Below are 24,596 nucleotides of genomic sequence, written 5' to 3' on the forward strand. Positions count from 1 at the left end.
CAATGTCAAATTATGTCTGGGTTACAATGAAGTACCTTACTGTGATTGTTTTCAATTAAAATGGTCAAAAAGAAACACAGCTTCTCAGCGAAGAGCAATTTCTCAACCAATACTTTAGCTAGGACTGTCTGGGAGTGGTGTGAGTTGGGAGGGGAAAACTGAAAACTAGATTTTATTGGCAGAAAGGTTTGGTGCTCTTATTGGTCTATAAACTAATTTACCTCCTGGTCACCAGACAGTCCAAAACTCCATCCCACCAAACACCTCTTACACTATAATGGCATTATCATAATTTACTCAATTTCACAGTATTATTCCAACCTCCGTGTTGAGATGTATACAAAACATTAAGAACACCTGCTCTCCATGACATGGACTGACCAGGTGAATCCAGGTGAAAGCTATGATCCCTTATTGATGTCACTTGTTAAATCCACTTCAATCGGAGTAGATGAAGAGACAAATACGGTTATTTGTATTTTTTAAGCCTTGAGACAATTGAGACATGTATGTGTGCCATTCAGAGGGTGAATGGGCAAGACAACAAATGGAAGTGCCTTTGAACTGGGTATGGTAGTAGGTGCCAGGCGCACCGGTTTGTGTCAAGAACTGCGACACTGCTGGGTTTTTCACTCACTAGTTTCCTGTGTGTATCAAGAATGGTCCACTACCTAAAGGACATCCAGCCAATTTGACACAACTATGGGAAGCATTTGAATAACATTGTACCAACCGTACACAACGCTTAGGGCAACATATATAAATTGTTCTTTGTCGAAATTGCACTACCTCAGTCAATTTGGTTGGGGATCATTGATGGACAGCAATATTCCATCCTTGTCGCAGATTTATAGAACTTTCCACTCAAAAACCTATTTTGGTATTTGTTTCACTAGTCCATTGTTGACATTCCCAAAAATGTTTTGCTTGTCAGTACTCAAGTTTTCAAGGTATGCAACTTTCAAAATACTGTAATCATCCCTGTATGATACATTTTGCATCAGATAATGCAAAACACCGCATTATATGAATACACAAATGTTTGTCAGACACACCAGAATTACTTTCCAAGAGGTGTTGTGTTCCTGTGTGGTCTAGTCTTAGTCCTACGTCCTGACTTAAATTTGCTTGAAAATCAGACAAGGTTTGAATATTGCTGTCCATCAGTGATGCCCAACAAAATTTATTGAGCTTGAGCAAATTTGTCAAAAACAATGGATAGAGTATGTTTGCGCAACGTTGGTAGAATATTACTCAATGATTCCCAGCTGTAATGGCTGCCAAAGGTGCTTCCACCAAGTATTAACTCTGGGTTGTGAAGATATACACAATCAAGACCATTAATAATTTGGAAAATGTTTTATATATTTCATTAACTTTGAAAATGTGGAATAGGTTGTGTAGATCCGTAGGAAAAAAATACAAATGAATCCCTTTTTAGATGTAATATTTAGGCAGCAAAATGTGAAGACTGTGCAAGGGGTCTGTAGACCTTCACTAAGTATTAACCCTTGTGTTGTCTTAAGGGTCAAAAATGACCCGCCACTATGTTTAACAGCAGAGAAAACCCCCTAAATGATCTTTTTTCGCCTTGAAATTTGTTGACTTTTCCTAGAGTGACCCCAACATTAGAAAAAGTGAAACATCGCCTTTGTTCATATTTCCATGAAAGCTGTACAAAGATTGTCTTAGGGTCATTTTTGACCTGGCTGTTATACACACCACAAAAACCACAAAGAGACACACACACACACACACACACACAATGAGAAATTGAGATTGTGTGCTACTGATTGAACTAAACTAAAAACTAAAACTTCCTTGTGCATGTGCAGCATCTCCCATCCACGACCCCTCACATGACCCCTCCACGACCCCTCCACGACCCCAAACATGACTCAAGTTCAGAGGCTATTGTTTACTAATGGGGAATGCAGTCAGAGGCTATAAAGGTGCTGCAGATGACAGTACCCCCAGTTCTCTCTTTGCTGAAACCACGAGTGCACGTTTCAGTGTCCAACAGGTCGTAGATCTGATTTTTTCAGATGTCCAGGAGGAACAAGAGAACAGTGATTTAGAAGAGGAAGTATCTGAAGAAGAAGATGGGGAAGAATACAACCCAGAGCACGATACATCATCTTCAGATGAAGAAGAAATCTCCCAAGCTGAAAGAGAGACATTTTTGTCAAAGAACCGCAAAATAGCATGGTCCTTGTCACCATATGACAACCAGGACAGGGTGGCAGCACAAAATGTCATAAGGATGACCCCAGGGCCCACAAGACATGCAGTTGCCCATGCCCAGGACATCGCCTCAACATTCTACATGTTCATCACACCAGCCATCGAAAAAATCATCCTGGAGATGACTCATTTGGAGGGTTTCCGTAAATATGGAGACAACTGGAAAAGAATGGATGAGATTGACCTGCGTGCCTACATAGGGCTGCTAATCTTAGCAGGTGTGTATAGGTCCCGAGGCGAGGCTACATGTAGTCTCTGGGATGCAGAGAGTGGAAGGGAGATTTTCCGTGCCACGATGCCACTGAAAGTCTTTGACAAGAATGCTACGATTTGATTACCGTGAGTTAAGACCTGCAAGACGTGTGAGAGACAAACTGGCGGCCATAAGAGAGGTCTGGGAGAAATGGGTGGAGCCATACCTCTACAACCCTGGGCCTGAAGTAACAGTGGATGAGCAACTGGTTCCCCCCTGCACTCCTCGCAAGAGGGAGAGGGGCCTTCTCATCAAAGTTTGCCTTCACCGCACCACCACTCTAGTTTCTTACCTCTAAAAATGAACAAGAATGTGGTCCTCCTGAGCACACTGCACAAAACGGCTGAGATCAGTGATTGTGAGGACAGGAAGCCAGCCATAATCCTGGACTACAACCACAACAAAGGAGGTGTGGACAACCTGGGCAAGGTGATTGGAACTTACAGCTGCAGGAGGATGACTGCCCGCTGGCCCCTGGTCATCTTCCATAACATCATTGATGTGTCCTCATACAATACCTTTGTGATATGGAACAAGATCAACCCTACCTGGATGTCTGATAAGCGGAACAAGAGGAGGGTGTTCCTGGAGCAGCTGGGAAAGGCCCTTGTAACCCCACACATTCAAAGAAGGGAGCGCCTCCCCCGCACAGCAGCCTCTGCAGCGCTTGTGAAAGCTGTTCAGGGGGCTGAATCTTGTCCTGATCCACCTGAGGCTGCAGCTGGGGCAAGCAAGAGGAGGAGATGCCAATTCTGCTCCCCAAAGAAGGACTGTAAAACAAATACTATGTGCTGTGTGAGAAATACATCTGCAAAGTCCATGCACACACACATGCATACTGTCCTACATGTGCTAATTAGAGTTGATTGATTATTTTATTATTTATTGGTGTTGTTTATACACCTTGTGGGTGGGGGCAATGGTTAAAAAAATGGGAGAAGACTAGTATTTTGTAGTTGAATTCCTCATTGTACAGTATATAAGAATATATCACTATGTTGCCAAAAAGGTTCAATACTATTATTGTTTCCCTTCAATAAAATGCATTCAAAACTATTTTCTGCACATTTCTGCTACTTCCTTAGGCTATACAAGTGCTATCTCTTGCTAAAAAGTGTATGTTTACACCTATGCAGTACCTTTAGCAATAATAATAATTAACCCCTACTTTAGTATAGAAAACAATTATGACAGGTGTGTTGTAATAAAAACATGTGGTGTCCACTGATTAAATGCAGTCTTTCTGAATTGTGAAGATGGAAAACCCAGATATTCACAAGGTTTCTGATGAATGACAAGTTGTTTCTTCATGCAAAATAGATTTGGGGTTTAAAATTCAATTAAGCTGCTTTATCTTAGGAGTTTAGTGAAGGCGGGTCATTTTTTACCCATAGGACAAGGGGAGTATACAGAATGTTAAGACTACACAAGGGTTAATATGACATAACCGTAGCAATCTCTAGAAAGGATGTATTACCCTATGGATACACAGCTCAGTAAAACGATACTGAATTGTGTAAACAATTTATCAAGATGGCAGATTGCCGAAATTGTTTTATCAGGGGTTTCGTAGACAACGGGGCTTTTTAGGAGATAGAAATGTGTTGTACAGAACTTACATGACTCTGAGATCTTTATATTTGACTCTGACATGATTGTGTCCGAAATATATAGGTATATATATATATATATATATATATATATCTGGAACATTGTCAAGGTTTCACCCTCATGAATCATGAGCCAACAGGGTTCCATGACATCATGGAGGAGGAGACAATCAAATGTAAGTTAATAAATTAAAGATTGTATGTAGCAACTCCCATGTATACACCCAGGTCTATCTGTATCTTTCCTCTGCCCCATTGCTCACACGCACTCATTTACTGACCATATCCACCGTGTACCGCTCCTAGAAACTCCATGCGAAGATGACTATATAAACTAGAGAATCCTCCCTGGAGATAAGCACAATATGAGCCTGATAAGATTATTTAGATTGTAGCCACTGACTGTATATCAAGGTGAAGGTCAATGGCAGCAGTGCACTGGATGAACCCATAGCCAAAATGGGTGTGGACTCGATCTTAACGTTGCGGCTTAATATATTGGCGTCTTGCAGTTTTCACAATTTCTTCTCAAATAAGTAGAAGTTTGAGAATTTTTTTTTGGGGGGGGGGGGGGGGGGGGTCTTCACACCTTGTTATTGGATTTGGAACATTGCAGAGCACATTTTTTTGTTGTTGGGGGGAGGGTGACTTAAAGGGACAATCAGCAGTCATCCATTTTTGGACTGATACATGAATAATACGTACCCATTGATTCTTGAAGAATATAACTTACAAATGCTCAGTTCAACCATCGTACACTGTATCTCCAAACATGGTTAAAACTATCATTTTGATATCATTGATGATCAGTTCTTGCATCCATAACTCTGTCTATGAATTTGAGAGTGGTTACATTTCTCCAGCCACAACCCTCAGCTTTTTTAATTTAGAAAGTGAAAACAAATGGCATTGACAAAGTGAAAATAAATGGCATTGACAAAATGATTGGCACCTAGGAGCTAATGCTTGGTTGCACAGCCTTTGGCTAAGATAACTGCCTACAAACATTTCTTGAAGCCATCAAAGAGCTTGCGCCACCTTTCTACCGTCAATTTGGCCCACTCTTTAGTGGCAAACTGATCCATATCTTTTCAGACCTCTCCTTAGGTTTTTGATGGGATTAAAATCTGGACTCATCGCTGACAAATTTCTTCAATTTCAACTTATTTGGCAAAAAAATTGGGCATTTTTAAAGAAATGTGCGATTGTGCCATATTAGACCGCAACAGTATACTTACAAAGGTGAAAACACTGCATCAATTTGTGTATCAGGTTTTCAGCAGTAAAAAGAAGAACAGCTGACGTCATAGCTTACTTACAGTAAACACATTAGCTTACCCTGACCCTTCTTCAACCCCATGTAAAAAAAATCAGTTCTTGACCTCTTACAAAGCTAATAAGGTCAGGGCAGTGACTAGAGCCACAGGGAGTTGTTCATTTCATTTAGTTTCCTAATTTAATTTCCTTCCAATAAGCAATCCAGGATATTGACATACCTTTATGATGTTCTTATCAGAGCTGGTTACATCAACTTCACTCATTTGTATGTAATATGACTCGTCTGGCGCCTCATCAGGTGTATATCACCTGTTTTGTTTTCTAATTCCACAATGAAATCTGCCCTCAATCTGGACCCCATTAGTTTCATATCATTTGTGTTCAGTGAAGAAACAATTACTATTTTACAATCATGGACAAACAATACTGGTTCCAGGGCACCACAGAGTTTAGATGTCAGTCTGGAGTAGTTTGCTGTTGCTCGGTGAGATGTGCTCTTTGAACGGGACACAGCGCTTGTTGTAGGAAATAAATGGTCTGTCAGTGTGTGTGTGGTGACGCACAAGTCTTATTATCTAGAGGGAATTCCTCAACTAATCGTTATCAGAGTGACACAGGCAGGTGTGGGGACCGGTCTCCCTCCTAGTACTGTATTAGATGGCTAACTATCTCAGTGATTTACTACTTAATTCGTGTTGTAATACTGAGACCAGTGTCATCTGACTTCAACCCATAGGTCCAAAGGGCACTCCCGTAAGTGGTCCTAGCTCACAAACTCTATCTAACATGTTCTGTAGTTGAAGTTGTAGATTTTTAAATATATTATTATGGTGTTTCCACTATTAATGGTTAGAAGCAGGCCCAGAATTGAAGGGCAAATTGAGCCAAACACATTAGGAGAATGAGTGGGTAGGAGGTGACTTTGCTCCTGTCTTCAGCTGTGAGTCTGCAGCATGACAGATCAAAGTCAAAGTGCCATAAAGGAGATGTGTCAAGGGTACCACCCACTTCCTTGTTCCTTGTGGTATCCAGGTGGGTTGGAGTGAACGTCAGCGAACAAACAGTTGAGCTCCACAACAACTGCACAGGACTTACTGAAGGACTGGGATTTCAATGAGGACCATCACTTGAGTTGCTATACGTAAGATGGCTGATATGTTTTTGTGTGTGTGGTTGTTTCGGTGTAGAGTAACGATGTGCAGTCGTTTCAGTCACCCTTATAGAGTCGTTAGGCTGAACGGTGTAGAGTAACGATGTGCAGTCGTTTCAGTCACCCTTATAGAGTCGTTAGGCTGAACGGTGTAGAGTAACGATGTGCAGTCGTTTCAGTCACCCTTATAGAGTCGTTAGGCTGAACGGTGTAGAGTAACGATGTGCAGTCGTTTCAGTCACCCTTATAGAGTCGTTAGGCTGAACGGTGTAGAGTAACGATGTGCAGTCGTTTCAGTCACCCTTATAGAGTCGTTAGGCTGAACGGTGTAGAGTAACGATGTGCAGTCGTTTCAGTCACCCTTATAGAGTCGTTAGGCTGAACGGTGTAGAGTAACGATGTGCAGTCGTTTCAGTCACCCTTATAGAGTCGTTAGGCTGAACGGTGTAGAGTAACGATGTGCAGTCGTTTCAGTCACCCTTATAGAGTCGTTAGGCTGAACGGTGTAGAGTAACGATGTGCAGTCGTTTCAGTCACCCTTATAGAGTCGTTAGGCTGAACGGTGTAGAGTAACGATGTGCAGTCGTTTCAGTCACCCTTATAGAGTCGTTAGGCTGAACGGTGTAGAGTAACGATGTGCAGTCGTTTCAGTCACCCTTATAGAGTCGTTAGGCTGAACGGTGTAGAGTAACGATGTGCAGTCGTTTCAGTCACCCTTATAGAGTCGTTAGGCTGAACGGTGTAGAGTAACGATGTGCAGTCGTTTCAGTCACCCTTATAGAGTCGTTAGGCTGAACGGTGTAGAGTAACGATGTGCAGTCGTTTCAGTCACCCTTATAGAGTCGTTAGGCTGAACGGTGTAGAGTAACGATGTGCAGTCGTTTCAGTCACCCTTATAGAGTCGTTAGGCTGAACGGTGTAGAGTAACGATGTGCAGTCGTTTCAGTCACCCTTATAGAGTCGTTAGGCTGAACGGTGTAGAGTAACGATGTGCAGTCGTTTCAGTCACCCTTATAGAGTCGTTAGGCTGAACGGTGTAGAGTAACGATGTGCAGTCGTTTCAGTCACCCTTATAGAGTCGTTAGGCTGAACGGTGTAGAGTAACGATGTGCAGTCGTTTCAGTCACCCTTATAGAGTCGTTAGGCTGAACGGTGTAGAGTAACGATGTGCAGTCGTTTCAGTCACCCTTATAGAGTCGTTAGGCTGAACGGTGTAGAGTAACGATGTGCAGTCGTTTCAGTCACCCTTATAGAGTCGTTAGGCTGAACGGTGTAGAGTAACGATGTGCAGTCGTTTCAGTCACCCTTATAGAGTCGTTAGGCTGAACGGTGTAGAGTAACGATGTGCAGTCGTTTCAGTCACCCTTATAGAGTCGTTAGGCTGAACGGTGTAGAGTAACGATGTGCAGTCGTTTCAGTCACCCTTATAGAGTCGTTAGGCTGAACGGTGTAGAGTAACGATGTGCAGTCGTTTCAGTCACCCTTATAGAGTCGTTAGGCTGAACGGTGTAGAGTAACGATGTGCAGTTGTTTGTCACCCTTATAGAGTCGTTAGGCTGAACGGTGTAGAGTAACGATGTGCAGTCATTTCAGTCATGCTTATAGAGAAAGGTAGCAGATTTATTGACTTCAGTTCTGTATTGTTTCCCATGTATAGTATGTTGTTGGTATGGATGATTGTAATTATTGCGCCCCATTGTCACCATATAATCACCATTGGATCTTAAAAATGTAATGACAGCGAAGTCTTTCATACAACATTGAGAAGACACACTGAGATCACACTATGTCCAGACTTATGTAGTCCACAGATATTTTTTTTGATAATGCATGACTTTTGTCTTTCTTGTTCCTTGAATTTAGGGAATAGGAGGGTTGTATTATGGTGATGTTGAGAAAGGTAAGATCCTCAACATAATCTTTGTTGACTATTTGATCAATGTTACCTGAATGCCATGCTTTGATTATGAAGGTTTTTGAAATGTAATGTAATCAACACTTCCATTGCCTAGTCATTCTATGGAGAATCTCTGCCAATTGTGTCTGGAAGTGATCATCTAGGGGTTGGAGTCAATGCCATTGACATTCATTTCAGGAAATGGCTTGAAATGGGAAATCCTTAGTCTTTTCCCATATCTGTTTGCGCTGCACATATAACAAGAGACAGCACAAACAGTGATCTTTAGCACACTTGCAATCTTGATGCTCCACAAATGATTTATTGGCTCTCATACTCGTTTACATTTGAGTCATTTAGCAGACACTCTTACCCAGAGCGACTTACAGTTAGTTCATTCGTCTTAAGATACCGTGGCTAGATGGGACAACCACCTATCTCAGTCATAGTAAGTACATGTCTCCTCAATGAAGTAGCTCTCAGCAGTCAGAGCTAGTTAGAGGTGAAAGAAGTCAAGTGCTCGTGTTAGTTCGCGAAAGGCTCTTTTATTTATCTTTATTTTCACCAGTTTGGTGGAATTACAAGCACGCTACTTTCTTCAACTGAATTAAATGAAGGGTAAAAGCTGCATTCTTTTGATGTATGACCCTGACCATGACCCACTGTGCTCCTTGCTTTCAGGGTGAGTGGGTGTGGGTGGACCCTGGTATCGGGGTGCCCATCGGAGCCCGGGTCAAATTGACCGAAACGGGACACCAGCTACTGGTGGATGATGAAGGAAAGGTAAGACCATGACATTTGAAGGAAAGACCATGGCATTTCTTTATTACATATATTGTGTTGAATTGTGTGTCTATTGTGTTTGAATATACTGTTGGTCTCAAATGTAAATGCATGTAACCTTTATTTAACTAGGCAAGTCAGTTAAGAACAAATTCTTATTTGCAATGACGGCCTACCCCGGTCAAACTCGGACGACGCTGGGCGAATTGTGCACCGCCCTATGGGACTCCCAATCAAGGCTGGATGTGATACAGCCTGGATCGAACCAGGGACTGTATTGACGCCTCTTGCACTAAGATGCAGTGCCTTAGACCGCTTCGCCACTCGGGAGCTCCAAATGAGCTCAAGATCTAAGTCATTACCTGTAGGGAATAATCTATTGAACTACTATATCTCATTGACTATAGAAGTTATGCACTCTAGAATGTTGACATCATGTCTTTCTACTGTACTTACATAGACAATGATCTTGCATTCTGCTTTGGTCAGTCATACGGCAGTATAATGCCAAACCCCCAAACTTAAATGGATGGTTTAAAACCAAAGCCTAAGTTTTCAGTCCTTCAGACCTCAATAAAAGTTACGTTATATGTAACCAAAGATTTCTAACAAATCCTACATTGATGTCAATGGAAAATTTGCGAGAAAGTTCACATCGCACCGCCATATAACTTCCTGAATTGTGCTATGTCATTCCAGGAACACAAGCTCTCCCAGAAGGAGGAGGGCTCCATCAGGGTGATGCACCCCACCTCAGTGGAGGGGGTGGACGACATGATCCGCCTGGGGGACCTCAACGAGGCCGGGCTCCTCAGGAACCTGCTGGTCCGACACAGGCAGGGCATCATCTATGTGAGTCCCCTAATGGATTATAATGTACTACACCCACATGACAAAATACTATAGTGCGCTATGGTATGAATATTATTGTATTCACTGACAGCAAAAACACTACGTTGAATATTGTAGTATACTGTAGTATTAACCGGTACCTATAGTATAATACTGTAGTAAAATAAATCTGTAGTATATACTATAGTAATTAATGTAGTGTTTTTGCGGATTGTAGCATACTGTGAAAACGTGATCACATGTGAAGTGTTCCAAAAACACTATAATTTTGTGTGAAATCATGTGGTTTTTATGTAAGGGTGTACATTTCAATGTGTGCTTGTGAGTGTCTCTATGTATGAGCATTCATGTATGATGTGCATGAGTTTGTTTGTGTTGTAATCGGCAGTAGGTGGTGGTATGTGCATCAAATTGAGGGAAGTACTACATAAAAACTATTACATGATTGGTTGATGTTATTACACTATTCATCAAAAAAGTTGTTAAAGTTATTACGTTGACCAATCAACATTGTATTACGTTACCCAGCAAGTTATTACATTATCTGGTTTTACTACTTAAAAAATAGAAAATGTATTACAAATAGAAAAGTTATTGCATTAACTAGTGTTATAACATTAGCCGCTGTTACAGGGTGCTCCAAAAAAATATGGGCGGCACAAGCCTAAATCGCTGTTATTGTGCTGTGTCCAGACCTACACAGGCTCTGTGCTGGTGGCAGTCAACCCCTACCAAGAGCTTCCTCTCTATACAGCCGACCAAGTGAGGCTGTACCACGGGCGTAGGCTGGGTGAGCTGCCCCCGCACGTCTTTGCCATCGCAGATACCTGCTACTTCAACATGCGCCGCCACAACCGAGACCAGTGCTGCATCATTAGGTGAGGCCAAAAGTACATCTATCCCAGACGGGCAACGTTCCGCTTTTGACTCCCAAGTCATTCGGAAACAAAAGGAAACCAAGGCAGAAGCGTCACATATTCCAATGTTGTGGAAGATGCTCTTTGGAGTGGTTCAGTTATACTTTTTATATTGACATTTACACTGGAATTAAACTGAAATCCAAGAATATGACACTCTATCTCTTTCTTCCTGTTAGTGGGGAGTCAGGTGCAGGGAAGACAGAGAGCACCAAGCTGGTTCTTCAGTTCCTTGCTGCAGTAAGTGGACAGCACTCCTGGATAGAGCAGCAGATACTGGAGGCTAACCCTATACTGGAAGGTAGGATCTCTTTACTATTAAAATATCTCTCTCCCACATTATCACAACTGTTGCTACCCATGACACACTTCCCATTTCTGCGTTCCCCCAGCATTTGGGAATGCCAAAACAATTCGCAACGATAACTCCAGCCGCTTTGGGAAATACGTGGAAATCTTCTTCAACAAAGATGGCGCCATCGAAGGGGCTCGCATGGAACAGTACTTACTGGAGAAGTCTCGTGTCTGCCATCAGGTGTGGAAGCACAGGCTGTAAAATCAAAATAATTGGTGAACCAGGACGTTTTGCTGTTGTCCTTATAATTGAATGAAATGTAGAAATCTCATAGCTAATTGCCTCAAAGTGAATTGATTTCAAAACTATGTAAACTATATCTCACAAACAACAGGTTTATCTCATTTAAGTCTGATTGACATGCTTTGTTCGTACTTGAAAGAGGACCAAATCCATTAATGGATTGTCCAGTAACCAGGCAAAATGGTGTAATGTCAAGAGATGTTGTCTCTCATACTCATTTACATTTTAGTCATTTAGCAGACACTCTTATCCAGAGCGACTTACAGTTAGTTGTAACACTACTGTTCCTTTTTACTAATTAACCCTAGGCCATGGAGGAGCGGAACTACCACATATTCTACTGCATGTTAGCGGGGATGACGGCAGAACAGAAGAAAACACTGTGTTTGGGAAATGCCGCTGAATTCAGCTACCTCAAGAGGGTAATAGCAACGCACTACTAAAACATCATCACTTACAGGTTATACCACTTAAAGTCATACATCTTCCTCATTAAGGACATTTTTACTGAGTACAACTAAGTTTTACTGACATCCTCTTTCCTGACGTCCTCTTTACAATGCTCCTAGGAAACTGCCCCAGAGCTGGAAAAACAAACTCATGTATGATTTATGATTTGCTTTAGGATCACCATTGAAGAGAGATTGGGTGATAGTAGCTGTAACTTTGTAGAGTGCTGTAGCCCCTAACAAATATGATTTGCTTTAGGATCACCATTGAAGAGAGAGGTGGGTCGATAGTAGGGCTGTTGTGGTGACAGTATTACCTCCACACCTGCAGTCACAGTCATGAAGGCAGTCAAATTCCACATGACCATTTAGTCACAGTAATTAGGCTTCTCCAAGCTCTGATGCTGCTGATGGTCATTAGTAGCCTACCAAACTTGCCAACTGCCTCGTACTCAGCACTCTATTGTCCCTCTAATCACTCTGGCATCAATTCAAATGTAATCAAAAATCTAATCAAACACTTCATGAGAGCCCATGAGCTAATGTTGCGCAGCATTTCTATAGGCTATGCAATTGCACGAGAAAACAGAGTGATGGCCTCTATTAAAGAGAGGAGGAACCCATCAGTTCTCTATAGGCTAGGCCTACTATATTTATTTCTCAACTTTCCTAATATTAAGCACATTGCTTCTCTTTACAACAGGAGTATAGCCTACCGTGAAAATTATAATGAACCACATGAAAAGCGTCCTCCATTCGCTATTTAAGTGCAGAGATGACATGTATTTTTTCCCCTGCCCCTGTTTCGAGACAGGTGCATGATAATGGTCCATTCTAAATCAAAACGAATGTCACACATATATTATTTAGTACATGTAAAGACAAGATTAAATCAAGATTAGTCTGATGAGTGACAATATTAGCCTATCACTTGTGAATTATAAATTATCACTTGTGAATGATGCCCAGCGTCAGGCAAGAAACAATTACTTTTTAAACACTTTTTCGAATCATGTACCCTAGCCCATAGACCTATATGTTTTGATAAGGTTTGTATCACAACTAAAGTGGTCAAATAACTTATTAAAATTAAGCAGATTAATCCGCTTCTACAAGGGGTGTAGAGCCTAACTGGCATACATAAGCAGAGTTTCAAGTTTGGGCAAGATCATTTTCACCATAAAAATGAAACTTTATAATATAAGCATTACATGCATAATTGCATTTGTGGTCACTTTTGATAATGGTGTTTTCCAGCTAATGGAACATTCGCACTTATAACCTACTGCCGTGTGCACATTGCTGCGCTTATAATTTGAAGAAATAGCCTAATAGTTTATCAACATTTTAAGCTAAACATTCTGATCTGTTGCGTCAGCGTCATTGCATAAAAACGTTTTTTTTTTTTTTAAATGCTAGTGGTTGTATTAATTTGGGATTTATCGCATCCCACAACTGTCTCAGACTATGTTTGGAATATGTATTTCTCGCACAGAATAGAATAGGTCAACATTGTACTATGAGGGATGGTAGATTGACAGAGGCTAGTGCTTTTGCTGTTCGTTAGGCCTACTCATCTTGTTGGCTGACGAAAAGTAAATGTGGACAGTTCTTCCAATATCTTCAATATGCACCTTGGAATTGGATAAGGACGCGCGCAGTTGCGTCCTCAATGTGTCTGTCTTCACTTGTAGCCTGTGAGAAAGACCCAGTCACGTGATGGAGAGCCCGTGTGAGTGAGGGGTGCTTCGGAGCAGGCAGCACTTAGGGTGAAGGGCTTCAAAAGGCATGGATTTTTTTAGGGTGCATTATGGCCACACAAAGGGGATGCCGCCAGACAATTCACGGCATTATCAAGTGCTTCTCAAATTTTGAATGAGAGACTGACAAAGTGTGTACAGCCTTCGCAAAAAACAAAGCAGAACTCATGCCTTTCAAGCAACTTTTTTCTAATCATCATTAGAGTCGCATCATGCAGCCTTACAATGTATTAAAACTCAAAACATATAGCCCTAAGTTTGTAGAACAACTAAAGTTACATTAATAACTTAAATTAAGCATATAGGAGTACCTATTTCTTTGTTAACCTCTCAACACAGAATAGCCGAATGTGGGCACTCCCTCAAATCGTTTGGAGAAAATATCCTTTCTATTTTATTCAGCTTTGTTCAATTGTATTCTTCATACTATAAAATAATATAAAATAATGCCACGGAATTCTAAGCAAATCTTGTCTGCTAAATAACTAGTGTAGCCCACAGCCATATGGCATAGCCAGATCAGGGCCTAACATAAGGACAACTCAGAGTATGCTATTCTGTTCTTCTGAAATGGATTACATTTTCTTCATATCATGTTTCTTTAGACCTGTCTAAAATAAATTATGGATTTATTGTGAGGGTGTAGGCTATATGGATTTATTAGACTTTTTAAAATGTAGACGTTCCAAAGGTCCACATCAGTGGCTTGTGTGGAAGCCAGGAGATGCTAAATGTGTTTTTGTTAATTAACGGTAATTACCGTGAGACCGATAGTTATTTGCTTGACAATCACCGGCTGTCGTGACCGCCACAGCCCTTGTTGATAGTAGCTGTAATTAAGTAGAGAGATGGGGCAATAGCTACAACCTACAGTATAACCTCTGACCCTGTGTTCTATAGGGTGACTGTATTGTCTGCGATGGACGTGACGATGCTAAGGACTATATCCGTATCCGCATGGCCCTGAAGATCCTCACTTTCACTGAGACCCACTGCTGGGAGATCCTCAAGCTGCTTGCTGCACTCCTCCACCTGGGCAATGTCAGCTTCGAAGGTGGGGTCCTCTCTGGGTGTATGACTCAGTTAATGTCTGAGTGTGTGATCTATGACCGGAGTTCTTAGGGAACCTGACCTGCGCCTTGTCATCCCCCCCAACCCCAATGGCCAAATGTATTGAGACCCTGAAATACTTGAATGTTGAAAGGAAAGGGGGATGGATACTTAGTCAGTTGTACAACTGAAATGTTTATGTTGTTGTTTTTTTCTATGTGAAAGCTGTGATTGACCAAGTTTTCTTTTGTTATTTGCCTTGCAGCCGCCATATTGAATAACATGGAGAGCTCTGATGTCAGTTTGTCGGATCACTTTACCCTTGCTGCCAAATTGCTGGAGGTATGTATGTTTATTGGCATTTTTATCCTTTGCTGGTATGTTCTGTAATAACTTATAAACTGGGATGTTCGAGCCCTGAATGCTTATTGGCTGAAAGCCGTGGTATATCAGACCATATACCATGGGTGTGACAAAACATGTATTTTTACTGCTCTAATTACGTTGGTAACCAGTTTATAATAGCAATAAGGCACCTCGAGGGTTTGTGACATATGGCCAATATACCACGGCTAAGGGCTGTGTCCTAACGCTCCGCGTTGCATCATGCATAAGAACAGCCCCATACCCCCTCATGCCTTATTGCTTAAATATACAGTCGTTTATATATATATATTTTTTACTTAAGCTTTATTTAACTAGGCAAGTCAGTTAAGAACAAATTCTTATTTACAATGACGGCCTACTATATACATCGTCTTTGTCTGTTTCCTACAGGTGCAGCCTGCGGCTCTGGCTGTGAGCCTGACCTACCGCTCCTTCATGACCAACAAAGAGCGAGTGTCCAAACCCCTCAACTCTGAACAGGCAGCCGACTCCAGGGACGCCTTCGTCAAGGTAATGAGGCCGCTCCTGTTTGAAGGTACCAAAGCAAGATAGACAATAGGCTATCGCCTGTAACAAGAGAGAAGGCATAAACATAAATATTCACAAAGGCACATAGGTCCGAATCCTAACTTGAGATCCGTGGGCGAATGGACGTAATTCAAGTTTTTCGCACAAGTCTTCCATTGACATCAATACATGATTTATTTGATTGTTGAGTTAAACATGCACATTTCAAGTTAGGATTTGGTCCATATTCTACTCAAGTGTACAGAATGTGTGTTGTTTGTGTCATGATTTCTTCAGGCGATATATGGCAAACTCTTCATCTGGATCGTTGGGAGAATCAACAGTGCCATCCATAAGACTCCCACCAACGGTCCCAAAAACGTCCGTAACTCCCGTAACTCCATCGGATTGCTGGACATCTTTGGTTTTGAGAACTTCGACTCAAACAGGTATGCCAGTCAATGTCAAATACTAATTTCCCTTGTCGTTTGTGTGTGCAACATACTCTTTGTATGTCCTTCATCCTCTCTCCCTGATGGTATATAACCAACCAGTCATAACACAAACCTTTTCCCCATGCTTTCTCGCAGCTTTGAACAGCTATGCATCAACTTTGCCAATGAGCAGCTGCAGCAGTTTTTTGTGCGTCATGTGTTCAAGCTGGAGCAGGAGGAGTACACCAAGGAGGACATTGTTTGGAAGAACATCACCTTTAGCGACAACACGGACACCCTTGATCTCCTCGCTGTGAAGCCCCTCAACGTGTTGGCCCTGATCGATGAGGAGAGCCACTTTCCCAAGGTAAACAATCTCAAATTCCTCTAGTCAACCATGTTGCGGTGGCAGTCTGAATTGGTGAGGTTTGTGACAACCTTGAATGTTTCTTTCAGGGCACAGATGTCACCATGCTGAACAAGATGAACCGGACTCATGCGAAGTGCAACCGGTACATTCCATCCAAGAACACCCACGACATGGAGTTTGGGATCCGCCATTTTGCTGGGGTTGTTCACTATGACTCAAAAGGTAAACAGAAAAAAAGGGATCACACCTATACAACATTAGTTGATTCGCTCAAACATAGGAGTGTGATCAATTGGATATTGTCAAGTTTTTGGGGGAGGGGGGCACCATTTGATCCGGTCTGCTTTTCCTTCAGGATTCCTGGAGAAGAACAGAGATGCTCTTAACTCAGACATCCTCAAGTTGATTGACGCATCCACCAACAAGCTGCTGCAACAGCTCTTTGAGAAGGAGCTCTCTGCAAATGTGGTGAAGAACCTTGCAAGCAACAACAGGATCGTTATGACACCCAAGAGTTCTATACGGGTTTGTAGCTGTTGTTACTATTAAGATTCTGACTCTCATGCCAACTCCCATTAGCTACATCCACCAGTTTCTTCACGTAGCTTTCCTGCAGAGATAGTCACTGACAACGGTCCAAAAATCCACGCAGTTGACGTTGTGATTTCTCTCCCTGCAGGTGGCCCAGACGGACGGCAGGAGGCAGGTGTCCACGCTGAGCGGTCAGTTCCGTCAGTCCCTGGACTCCCTCATGAATGCCCTGTCCAAATGCCAGCCCCATTTCATCCGCTGCTTCAAACCCAACGACGATAAGAAGTCCATGGTGAATAAGGCAGCCATTTTGTAGCACTGGTCCAGATACAGGAAGACATGATTCATTGTTTTGTAGTACTGGGCCAGATACAGGAAGACATGATTAATCGTTTTGTAGCACTGGGCCAGATACAGGAAGACATGATTCATCGTTTTGTAGCACTGGGCCAGATACAGGAAGACATGATTAATCATTTTGTAGCACTGGGCCAGATACAGGAAGACATGATTCATTGTTTTGTAGCACTGGGCCAGATACAGGAAGACATGATTCATTATAACATTTACGGTACAATGTCACAATCGGTAGAGGTAAAACTCACACAAAACAGAAACCATATAGGCCGTTATACAGAATGAAAATGTGACAATTCCACAAAAGTCCAATTTGTCCATGCTACAGTGCACTCCACTCAACTAGTCAAGCTTAGGAATGTCTCTGTCTTCAGGTTTTTGACAGAAACCTGTGCATACGTCAGCTGCGGTATTCTGGAATGATTGATACCATCAAAATCCGGAAACTGGGATTTCCAATCCGTCACACGTTCAAACAGTTTCTGCAGCGGTACAGAGTGCTTCTGAATACAACCGTCTGTGACCCCAAAACTGTGAGACATATACCTTCATTATTTTGAATATGATGATGATGATGATGGAGGATGAAGATGACAACAATGATGATGATATTTGTTAGCACAAAAAGCTCCACGGTTACAATTGCTTTTAGTGGGGTGGTTATGGTTCCCAATATCCTTCTCCTTGTCCTAACTCAGGAGTCAGCAGCAGCCTGCTGCAATGCCATCTGCAAGGCCGTGATCACAGGACAGGATGGCTGGAAGATCGGCACGACTAAGATTTTTCTAAAGGTACAGTTATATCTACCACCCTAGACAACCACAAACATTGGCATGTTGTAACAGTAATGATGGAATCCCAAATGTCTGTCACAAGAAGCAATTCAAAGATGCTGGAATGATGACGGTAACTCTCCACCAAAAAGGTCCATATTCACCCTCTATAACCGCTTTTCACTTTCTTCCCACTCAGGATGCCCATGACTCCCTACTAGAGCGGGAGAGAGAGCGAGAGCTCAATAGGAAAGCCCTCATCATCCAGAGGGTCATGCTTGGCCAAAGAGACAGGTAAGGGATGAACACTGAGACACACAGCTTGGGCAGAACACAGGATAGAGAATGGGCGGGCGACGTGTCATACCTGACACAGGTTTGGGATGTTGTGGGACCTTACATAGCACACTGGCAGTGTTCATTGACATGGTGTTCTCTGTTATTCTCTAACACCCCAATCTAAAGCTTCACCCCAGTTACTTCAGTTGTCCCTATTGTAATACAGTAGTTGTTAACAGTCAGTGATATTCCAGTTTTGTTTAAATGTATTCCTCTGGTAGGAAGAGCTTTGTGAAGAAAAGGAGAGCTGCCGTGGTTATACAGAAGCGATGGAGAGGTTATAGAGAGAAAAAAGAATACAGAAAAGTAAGTCACTGGCAGTCAAGGTCTAGTAATATCACGTCAACATGAGCACGGTAAGGAGTCAACTCAGATACACTTCTGAAGACAAACTGAGATGATATCGATTCATTGCCGTAGCTTAGGAGTGCACGGTACTGTGCTGATGGAGATTTGCTCATAGCTACTTTTTTATAGACTAGATCAACTTTTAACGTGTCTTTCGGTTTACTCTCTTTTGTTCACATTTACCTGCTGCTTCTGGAATCATTTCTACTCCTCTCTGTCTCGTTCAATCAGCTCCAGCTTGGCTTCGAGCGTCTGCAGTCTAAGATCCGTGGCCGTCTGGCCCGAGGGCATTACCTGAAGGAGCTGGCGGCGGCCGTCACAATGCAGTCCCAGGTGCGCGGGTACCTGGCCAGGAAGAGTTATAAGAGCAAGAGAGAAGCTGTGACGGTCCTCCAGGCCCACACCAGAGGCATGCTGGCTAGGAAGACCACCAACAAGATGAAGACAGATGTGAGTTCTGACATTTGAGAAAAGTGGGTTTGTGCACCTGTGTGTGCAATTGTGTGAGTTCAATATAATAATGTGTGTGTGTGTGTTAGTTCTTCCTATCTGCCCAGGAGCGGGAGGCGAGGGAGCGGTCAGCCGCGGAGCTCCAGCAGAGGCTAGAGGACGTCCTCAGCCAATCACAAGAGGCTGCTGCGAAGCCGGAGCCAGTCAGTGAGCAGGAAATGGTGGAAACCATGTTTGGCTTCCTGCCCAACAAAGTGGCAGTAGGAGGACGGGAGGGACCAGCTCCCGAGGGCTTTGAGGTTAGGCTCACAACCAATGGTTGATCTCCACAGTATATCAACATAGGCTTCTTGCTCAATGATTAACACTGCTAATAGAATGACCAAATTCACCAAATCGTTTCTTCTCATTGAAGAAGCATTATATTATTTTACATTCTCTACAACTTAAAGAAAATATATTTTTTTTACTGAGTATCCAACTGCACTCTCCCTACCCGTCCTCAGGACTTGGAGAGAACGCGAACCGTCCCAGAGGTGATTGAGGAGAGCCGAGAGGAGAGTCCAGTAGAAAGCCCAGCTCCGGTAGTAAAACAAGTACCAGTACCAGCATTAGCTCGGACTGTACCAGCTCCAGAACCAGTACCAATCGCAGTACCAGAGGAGCAACCAGTGGTGAACTACGATGATGAGAATGAGGAGTTCTCCTTCTCCAAGTTCAGTGCTCTGCACTTCCAGGGCTCTGCTACCCACAGTCACATCACCCAGAGGCTGCGGCAGCCCTTGCTCTACCACGAAGACGAGGGAGACGCACTGGTGAGTACTCAATATCAGGCTTCAGTGTGGTAATCTCAGAGGAATCCAAAGCAAGTATGACATTTGTCTTCCTCAATAACATATCCCATATTATCCTCATCTTTTCTCTTTGTGTACCCTACTTTCTCCTCTCCTTATTCCCTTTCCTCTGTTTTCCTTCCTATTATCTTTTATTATTTTTGTTCCTCACTTTTTTTTTCTCCCTTTCTTTTTTCTTCCCTTCCCCACTTTCTCATCTGCACCTCTCCTCTCCAGGCCTGTCTGACAGTGTGGTGGATCATACTGAGGTTCATGGGGGACATAGCTGAGCCAAAACTGATCAACCAGGAGCCCTCCGCCCCCACTCCCATCCAGAATAACCTGGGCCAGAGGCAGAACAGGAGGCTCAGCAACCTGGTGGGCCTGGATCAGGTACTGTACATTAGGACTTGACCTCAAATTCAATTCAATCTCGTTCAACATGACTTTATTCATCCCTGATTGTCATTTTACATGCTTCCAATGGGTTACTGTTGTTACTGAGTTTTTGCTGACTGAATTGACCCACTATAACAGTTTGCCAGATGTCTAAATATAATAGATGTCATATCCATTTATCCATCAGAAAATACTAAGGAAAAATAGAAAGAAACAAGGAACGGGGAATAGAAAAGCTTCGACCATTATAGAGGAGGTATGCTACATAAATATTATTTTGTCCTAAGAACAAAAATTAAGCGGAATAGCCATGATGCAACAACACAGGATAATTGGCTTTTTGTGCTTTTCACCTCCTCCAGTCAGAGACTATGACAGAGGAGAAAGACATTCTGATTGGAGAGGGGCGCACTTTGGATCGGCCAATATCCGACCTTGAAAAACTGCATATCATTGTTGGATACGCCCTATCCAGACGAGATATAAGGTACCAAACCGAATTACAACATGTAAACAATGTTACCCAGAAATGTCCCAGTTATCAATGTCTAGAAAGGTGATTTGCTTTAATACCAAAACTGTTCAATTCAGAACTGATTGTAGATTACAGCTACAGTTGCAATGCAAATGAATTGGATCCACCTAAACTGATAGATATCTACTTGAGCCCTGTCTGTCCTTGTTTGTCCATGTAGGGATGAGATCTATTGTCAGATCATTAAACAGCTGGTGAACAATAAGAACCAGAAGAGTTCTCTCAGAGGCTGGGTCCTCCTCTCTATCTGTTTGGGCATCTTCCCCCCAACAGAACTCCTTATGCAGGTCAGTCTAAAGTTGTCATTTTTGAACTTATGGCTATTCTGTATGTCTTAAGGCGCTGTGTTTTTATTCATAATCATTTTATGCATAATCAATCAATTACATACACTGTAATTATATTGTGTTCAATTCTATTCTGTTTGATTCTATTCCACAGTACCTGGAGAGCTTCCTGGGCAGAGGACCAAGTAGCTACGGTCCGTACTGTGCCGAGCGTCTGCGTCGCATCGTTGCCAATGGGGAGCGAGGTGAACCACCCTGTTGGATAGAGCTCCAGGTAAGACACAACATCCGAGACATACAGATACTCATCTCCCTTCTGACACAATGCAACAGAATGGGGGGGGGGGGGGGGGGGTAGGCCTGTCAGGACTCAAATCCCGGGACCTTTCGACTGTCGATCCAACACCGTAGCCAAAGAAGCTTACATCTCTTGACATTGTTGCTAGGTGTGGACGACTGCTGCTGTCAAGCAGTGTCAGCTTTACAGGTCACGGACAGTATTCTTGACTCGGGTTTGGTAAGACGGCAAAGAAACAGAAACATACCGGCACCCACACTATACCATGAGAGGTTGCATCAGAGTTATCTGGGGGAAAGCTGCTGAACTACAGCTATATTAACCATTGTTAATGTCTGACCTGTAAAATCGATCCATTCTCTGTTTTTGCTCTGCCAACATACCTTTATGGCGGCGGGTTCAGCCTTGTGTGCAATTGGCAAATAAAGCGATCTTAGTCTTAATCTTGTGACAGTGACTGTATTGGTAAGGAGACATATACAGTATATATACAGAGCATTATGGGTACTGTAGTAGTGCATCATGCCACAAGGACTACTTCTTACAACGCCTCCATCTTCTCATGTGTAGGCCGTCAAGACCAAGAAGACCACGCAAGTGTCTGTGGCCTTGATGGACAGCCTTAGCGTCAGCCTGCCTGTAGACTCAGCCTGTACCTCGGCCGAGGTGTGCCAGGCTCTGGCCAAGAAAGTCAACATCAAGGACATCTACGGATTCTCTCTCTACATCGGCTTCTGTGAGAAGGTGCAAATCAAATCCAATCAAGTTGTGTTTGTCCCATGCGCCGAATACAACAGGTGTAGACCTTACAGTGAAATGCTTACTTACAAGCCCTTAACCAACAACGCTTTAAGAAGTTAAGAAAATATGGATAATAATTAAACTGCAGCATTAATATAACAAGTGAGGCTATATACAGGGGGTACCGGTACAGAGTCAATGTGCGGGGGCACCGGTTAGTCAAGGTAATATGTACATGTAGGTAGAGTTAAAGTGACTATGCATAGATTAAAAACAACGTTTAGGGGAGGAAACCCCCAAGGGTTTTGGCCATGCAACTAAAAGAAGTACATATTAACAAAGAAGAGACATAATGAATACAGCAGTGTCAATAGGTTATCTTCATATTCGCTTGGCTAGGGGATACATTACTGTGGTATCCTGGTTCTGGGCATCGTGCCTTCTGGATTGAGACATTTATTGTGTCAGTTGAATATTAAGAAGGAACATTTAAAAAGGATTTAGAAATTAGTCTTAACATCATTTGACTACCATTTATTAGCATATTCGCTAGCTTTCAGAACTTGCATTGGCTAGCCCCGTAACATGTTTTGACTAGCCCTGTGACATGTTTTGTCACTGTTCTGTTTCCAGGTGTGGTCCCTGGGCAGTGGCGGGAGGCACGTGATGGACGCCATCTCGCAGTGCGAGCAGGAAGTGAGACGGAAGGGCGAGGAGGAGCAGCACGCCCCCTGGAGACTCTACTTCCGCAAGGAGCTGTTCACACCCTGGCATGATTCCTCGATAGATGCAGTCAGCACGGATCTCATCTACAGACAGGTCATCAGAGGCCTCAAGTCTGGGGAGTACCATTCTGAGAAGGTGAGCCCACCCACCCAGACGATGTGGATATCATATCCCTGCAATGGTGTAATACAGCAATGGTGTAATTGTGAAAGTGGCCTCCACGTCTCTCTCGAGGTAGATTGACTATGAACCAAGCGTGGATCTTAGGAGTCACATTGTTTCACTGAACTCTGTGACAAGTCATGAAAGAAAAACAATTACCACTATTGTTGAAAAAAATGAAGATATAAAGACTGTTTGAAGTGGATTATTTATTGTTTTACCTCCTTTTCGTGATATCCAATTGGTAGTTCCAGTCTTGTCCCATCGCTGTGACTCGGGAGAGGTGAAGGTCAAGGGCCATGCATCCTCAAAACACAACCCTGCCAAGCCGCACTGCTTCTTGACACACTGCTCGCTTAAGCCAGCCGCAGCAATGTGTCAGAGGAAACACCTTCAAGCTGGCGACCGTTGTCAGCTTGCAGGCGCCCGGCCCGCCACAAGGAGTCGTTAGAGCGCAATGGGTCAAAGAAATCCCTGGCCGGCCAAACCATCCTATAATCCGGATGACGCTGGGCCAATTGTGCACCGCCTCATGGGTCTCCCAGTCACGGCCGGCTGTGACACAGCCTGGGATCGAACCCGGGGCTGTAGTGGCGCCTCAAGCTCTGCGATGCAGTGCCTTAGACCGCTGCGCCACTCGGGAGGCCTGAAGTGGAAATTCTATTAACTAAACAAGACTGTCTTTCTTTATAATTGGACCTAAACAGATGTTTTATTTTATTTTTTGTCATCCAGGAGGATGACTTTGTGCAGCTCGCAGCAATGTACTACTATGTGACGTTTGGGTCTGCCATCAGTGGAGAGAATGCCAAGAAGGTGGTGGAGGAATGCATCACTACTGAACTTATTGAGACCAAGTCACAAGGGAAATTGATTCAGCTGGTCAACGCAGCACACACACAGGTAAACTGCTACTCACTGGTGTAATAAGTAATGGCAAGACAATTTGTATTATATAAAAAACAATCCTGCAATTAAATTTGAATTGGTGTATGTTATCCCAATCAAGTATGGTGAAGTTAAGTAATGTAAAGCAAAGTAAAGTAAAACGTTAAGTTACTGTTAAGTTATGTAGAGTAGAATAAAGTTGATGCCAGACAAGATGTATCAACAAATAATCATCCTAATCATTCTTACAGGGTCCTTACATAAACAGCAGAAGGAGCACAGACAGCGTGAAGGGGGACGTGGTTGACTATGCTCGTCAGAAATGGCCCATTTACTTCTCGAAGTTCCACGAGGTTACGCAAATGTCCGGTAAGTCTAACAGGAATATGT

At 42.9% G+C, this 24,596-nt stretch overlaps 1 protein-coding gene across 1 annotated transcript in view; it reads left to right on the forward strand.

Moving 5' to 3' along the window:
- The first annotated feature begins 5,563 nt into the window (after nucleotides 1-5,563).
- Nucleotides 5,564-24,596, forward strand: part of LOC139551063 (unconventional myosin-VIIb-like) — a 31,389-nt gene continuing 12,356 nt past the window's right edge. Inside the window, exons 1-32 of the mRNA XM_071362417.1 lie at nucleotides 5,564-6,526; nucleotides 8,399-8,435; nucleotides 9,114-9,215; nucleotides 9,915-10,067; nucleotides 10,761-10,945; nucleotides 11,164-11,285; nucleotides 11,377-11,519; nucleotides 11,891-12,004; nucleotides 14,692-14,845; nucleotides 15,107-15,183; nucleotides 15,619-15,738; nucleotides 16,033-16,184; nucleotides 16,326-16,536; nucleotides 16,626-16,761; nucleotides 16,895-17,064; nucleotides 17,219-17,362; nucleotides 17,802-17,960; nucleotides 18,126-18,218; nucleotides 18,400-18,494; nucleotides 18,761-18,845; nucleotides 19,119-19,337; nucleotides 19,427-19,636; nucleotides 19,844-20,152; nucleotides 20,408-20,563; nucleotides 20,757-20,825; nucleotides 20,932-21,056; nucleotides 21,265-21,391; nucleotides 21,546-21,665; nucleotides 22,260-22,433; nucleotides 23,064-23,291; nucleotides 24,054-24,221; nucleotides 24,458-24,575. Coding sequence (XP_071218518.1) covers nucleotides 8,418-8,435; nucleotides 9,114-9,215; nucleotides 9,915-10,067; nucleotides 10,761-10,945; nucleotides 11,164-11,285; nucleotides 11,377-11,519; nucleotides 11,891-12,004; nucleotides 14,692-14,845; nucleotides 15,107-15,183; nucleotides 15,619-15,738; nucleotides 16,033-16,184; nucleotides 16,326-16,536; nucleotides 16,626-16,761; nucleotides 16,895-17,064; nucleotides 17,219-17,362; nucleotides 17,802-17,960; nucleotides 18,126-18,218; nucleotides 18,400-18,494; nucleotides 18,761-18,845; nucleotides 19,119-19,337; nucleotides 19,427-19,636; nucleotides 19,844-20,152; nucleotides 20,408-20,563; nucleotides 20,757-20,825; nucleotides 20,932-21,056; nucleotides 21,265-21,391; nucleotides 21,546-21,665; nucleotides 22,260-22,433; nucleotides 23,064-23,291; nucleotides 24,054-24,221; nucleotides 24,458-24,575 — 4,456 coding nt within the window. The 5' untranslated portion in view covers nucleotides 5,564-6,526; nucleotides 8,399-8,417. The remainder of the gene's footprint in view (nucleotides 6,527-8,398; nucleotides 8,436-9,113; nucleotides 9,216-9,914; nucleotides 10,068-10,760; nucleotides 10,946-11,163; nucleotides 11,286-11,376; nucleotides 11,520-11,890; nucleotides 12,005-14,691; nucleotides 14,846-15,106; nucleotides 15,184-15,618; nucleotides 15,739-16,032; nucleotides 16,185-16,325; nucleotides 16,537-16,625; nucleotides 16,762-16,894; nucleotides 17,065-17,218; nucleotides 17,363-17,801; nucleotides 17,961-18,125; nucleotides 18,219-18,399; nucleotides 18,495-18,760; nucleotides 18,846-19,118; nucleotides 19,338-19,426; nucleotides 19,637-19,843; nucleotides 20,153-20,407; nucleotides 20,564-20,756; nucleotides 20,826-20,931; nucleotides 21,057-21,264; nucleotides 21,392-21,545; nucleotides 21,666-22,259; nucleotides 22,434-23,063; nucleotides 23,292-24,053; nucleotides 24,222-24,457; nucleotides 24,576-24,596) is intronic.

This window comes from Salvelinus alpinus, chromosome 23 (assembly GCF_045679555.1).
Source record: "Salvelinus alpinus chromosome 23, SLU_Salpinus.1, whole genome shotgun sequence".
Taxonomy (NCBI): Eukaryota; Metazoa; Chordata; class Actinopteri; order Salmoniformes; family Salmonidae; genus Salvelinus; species Salvelinus alpinus.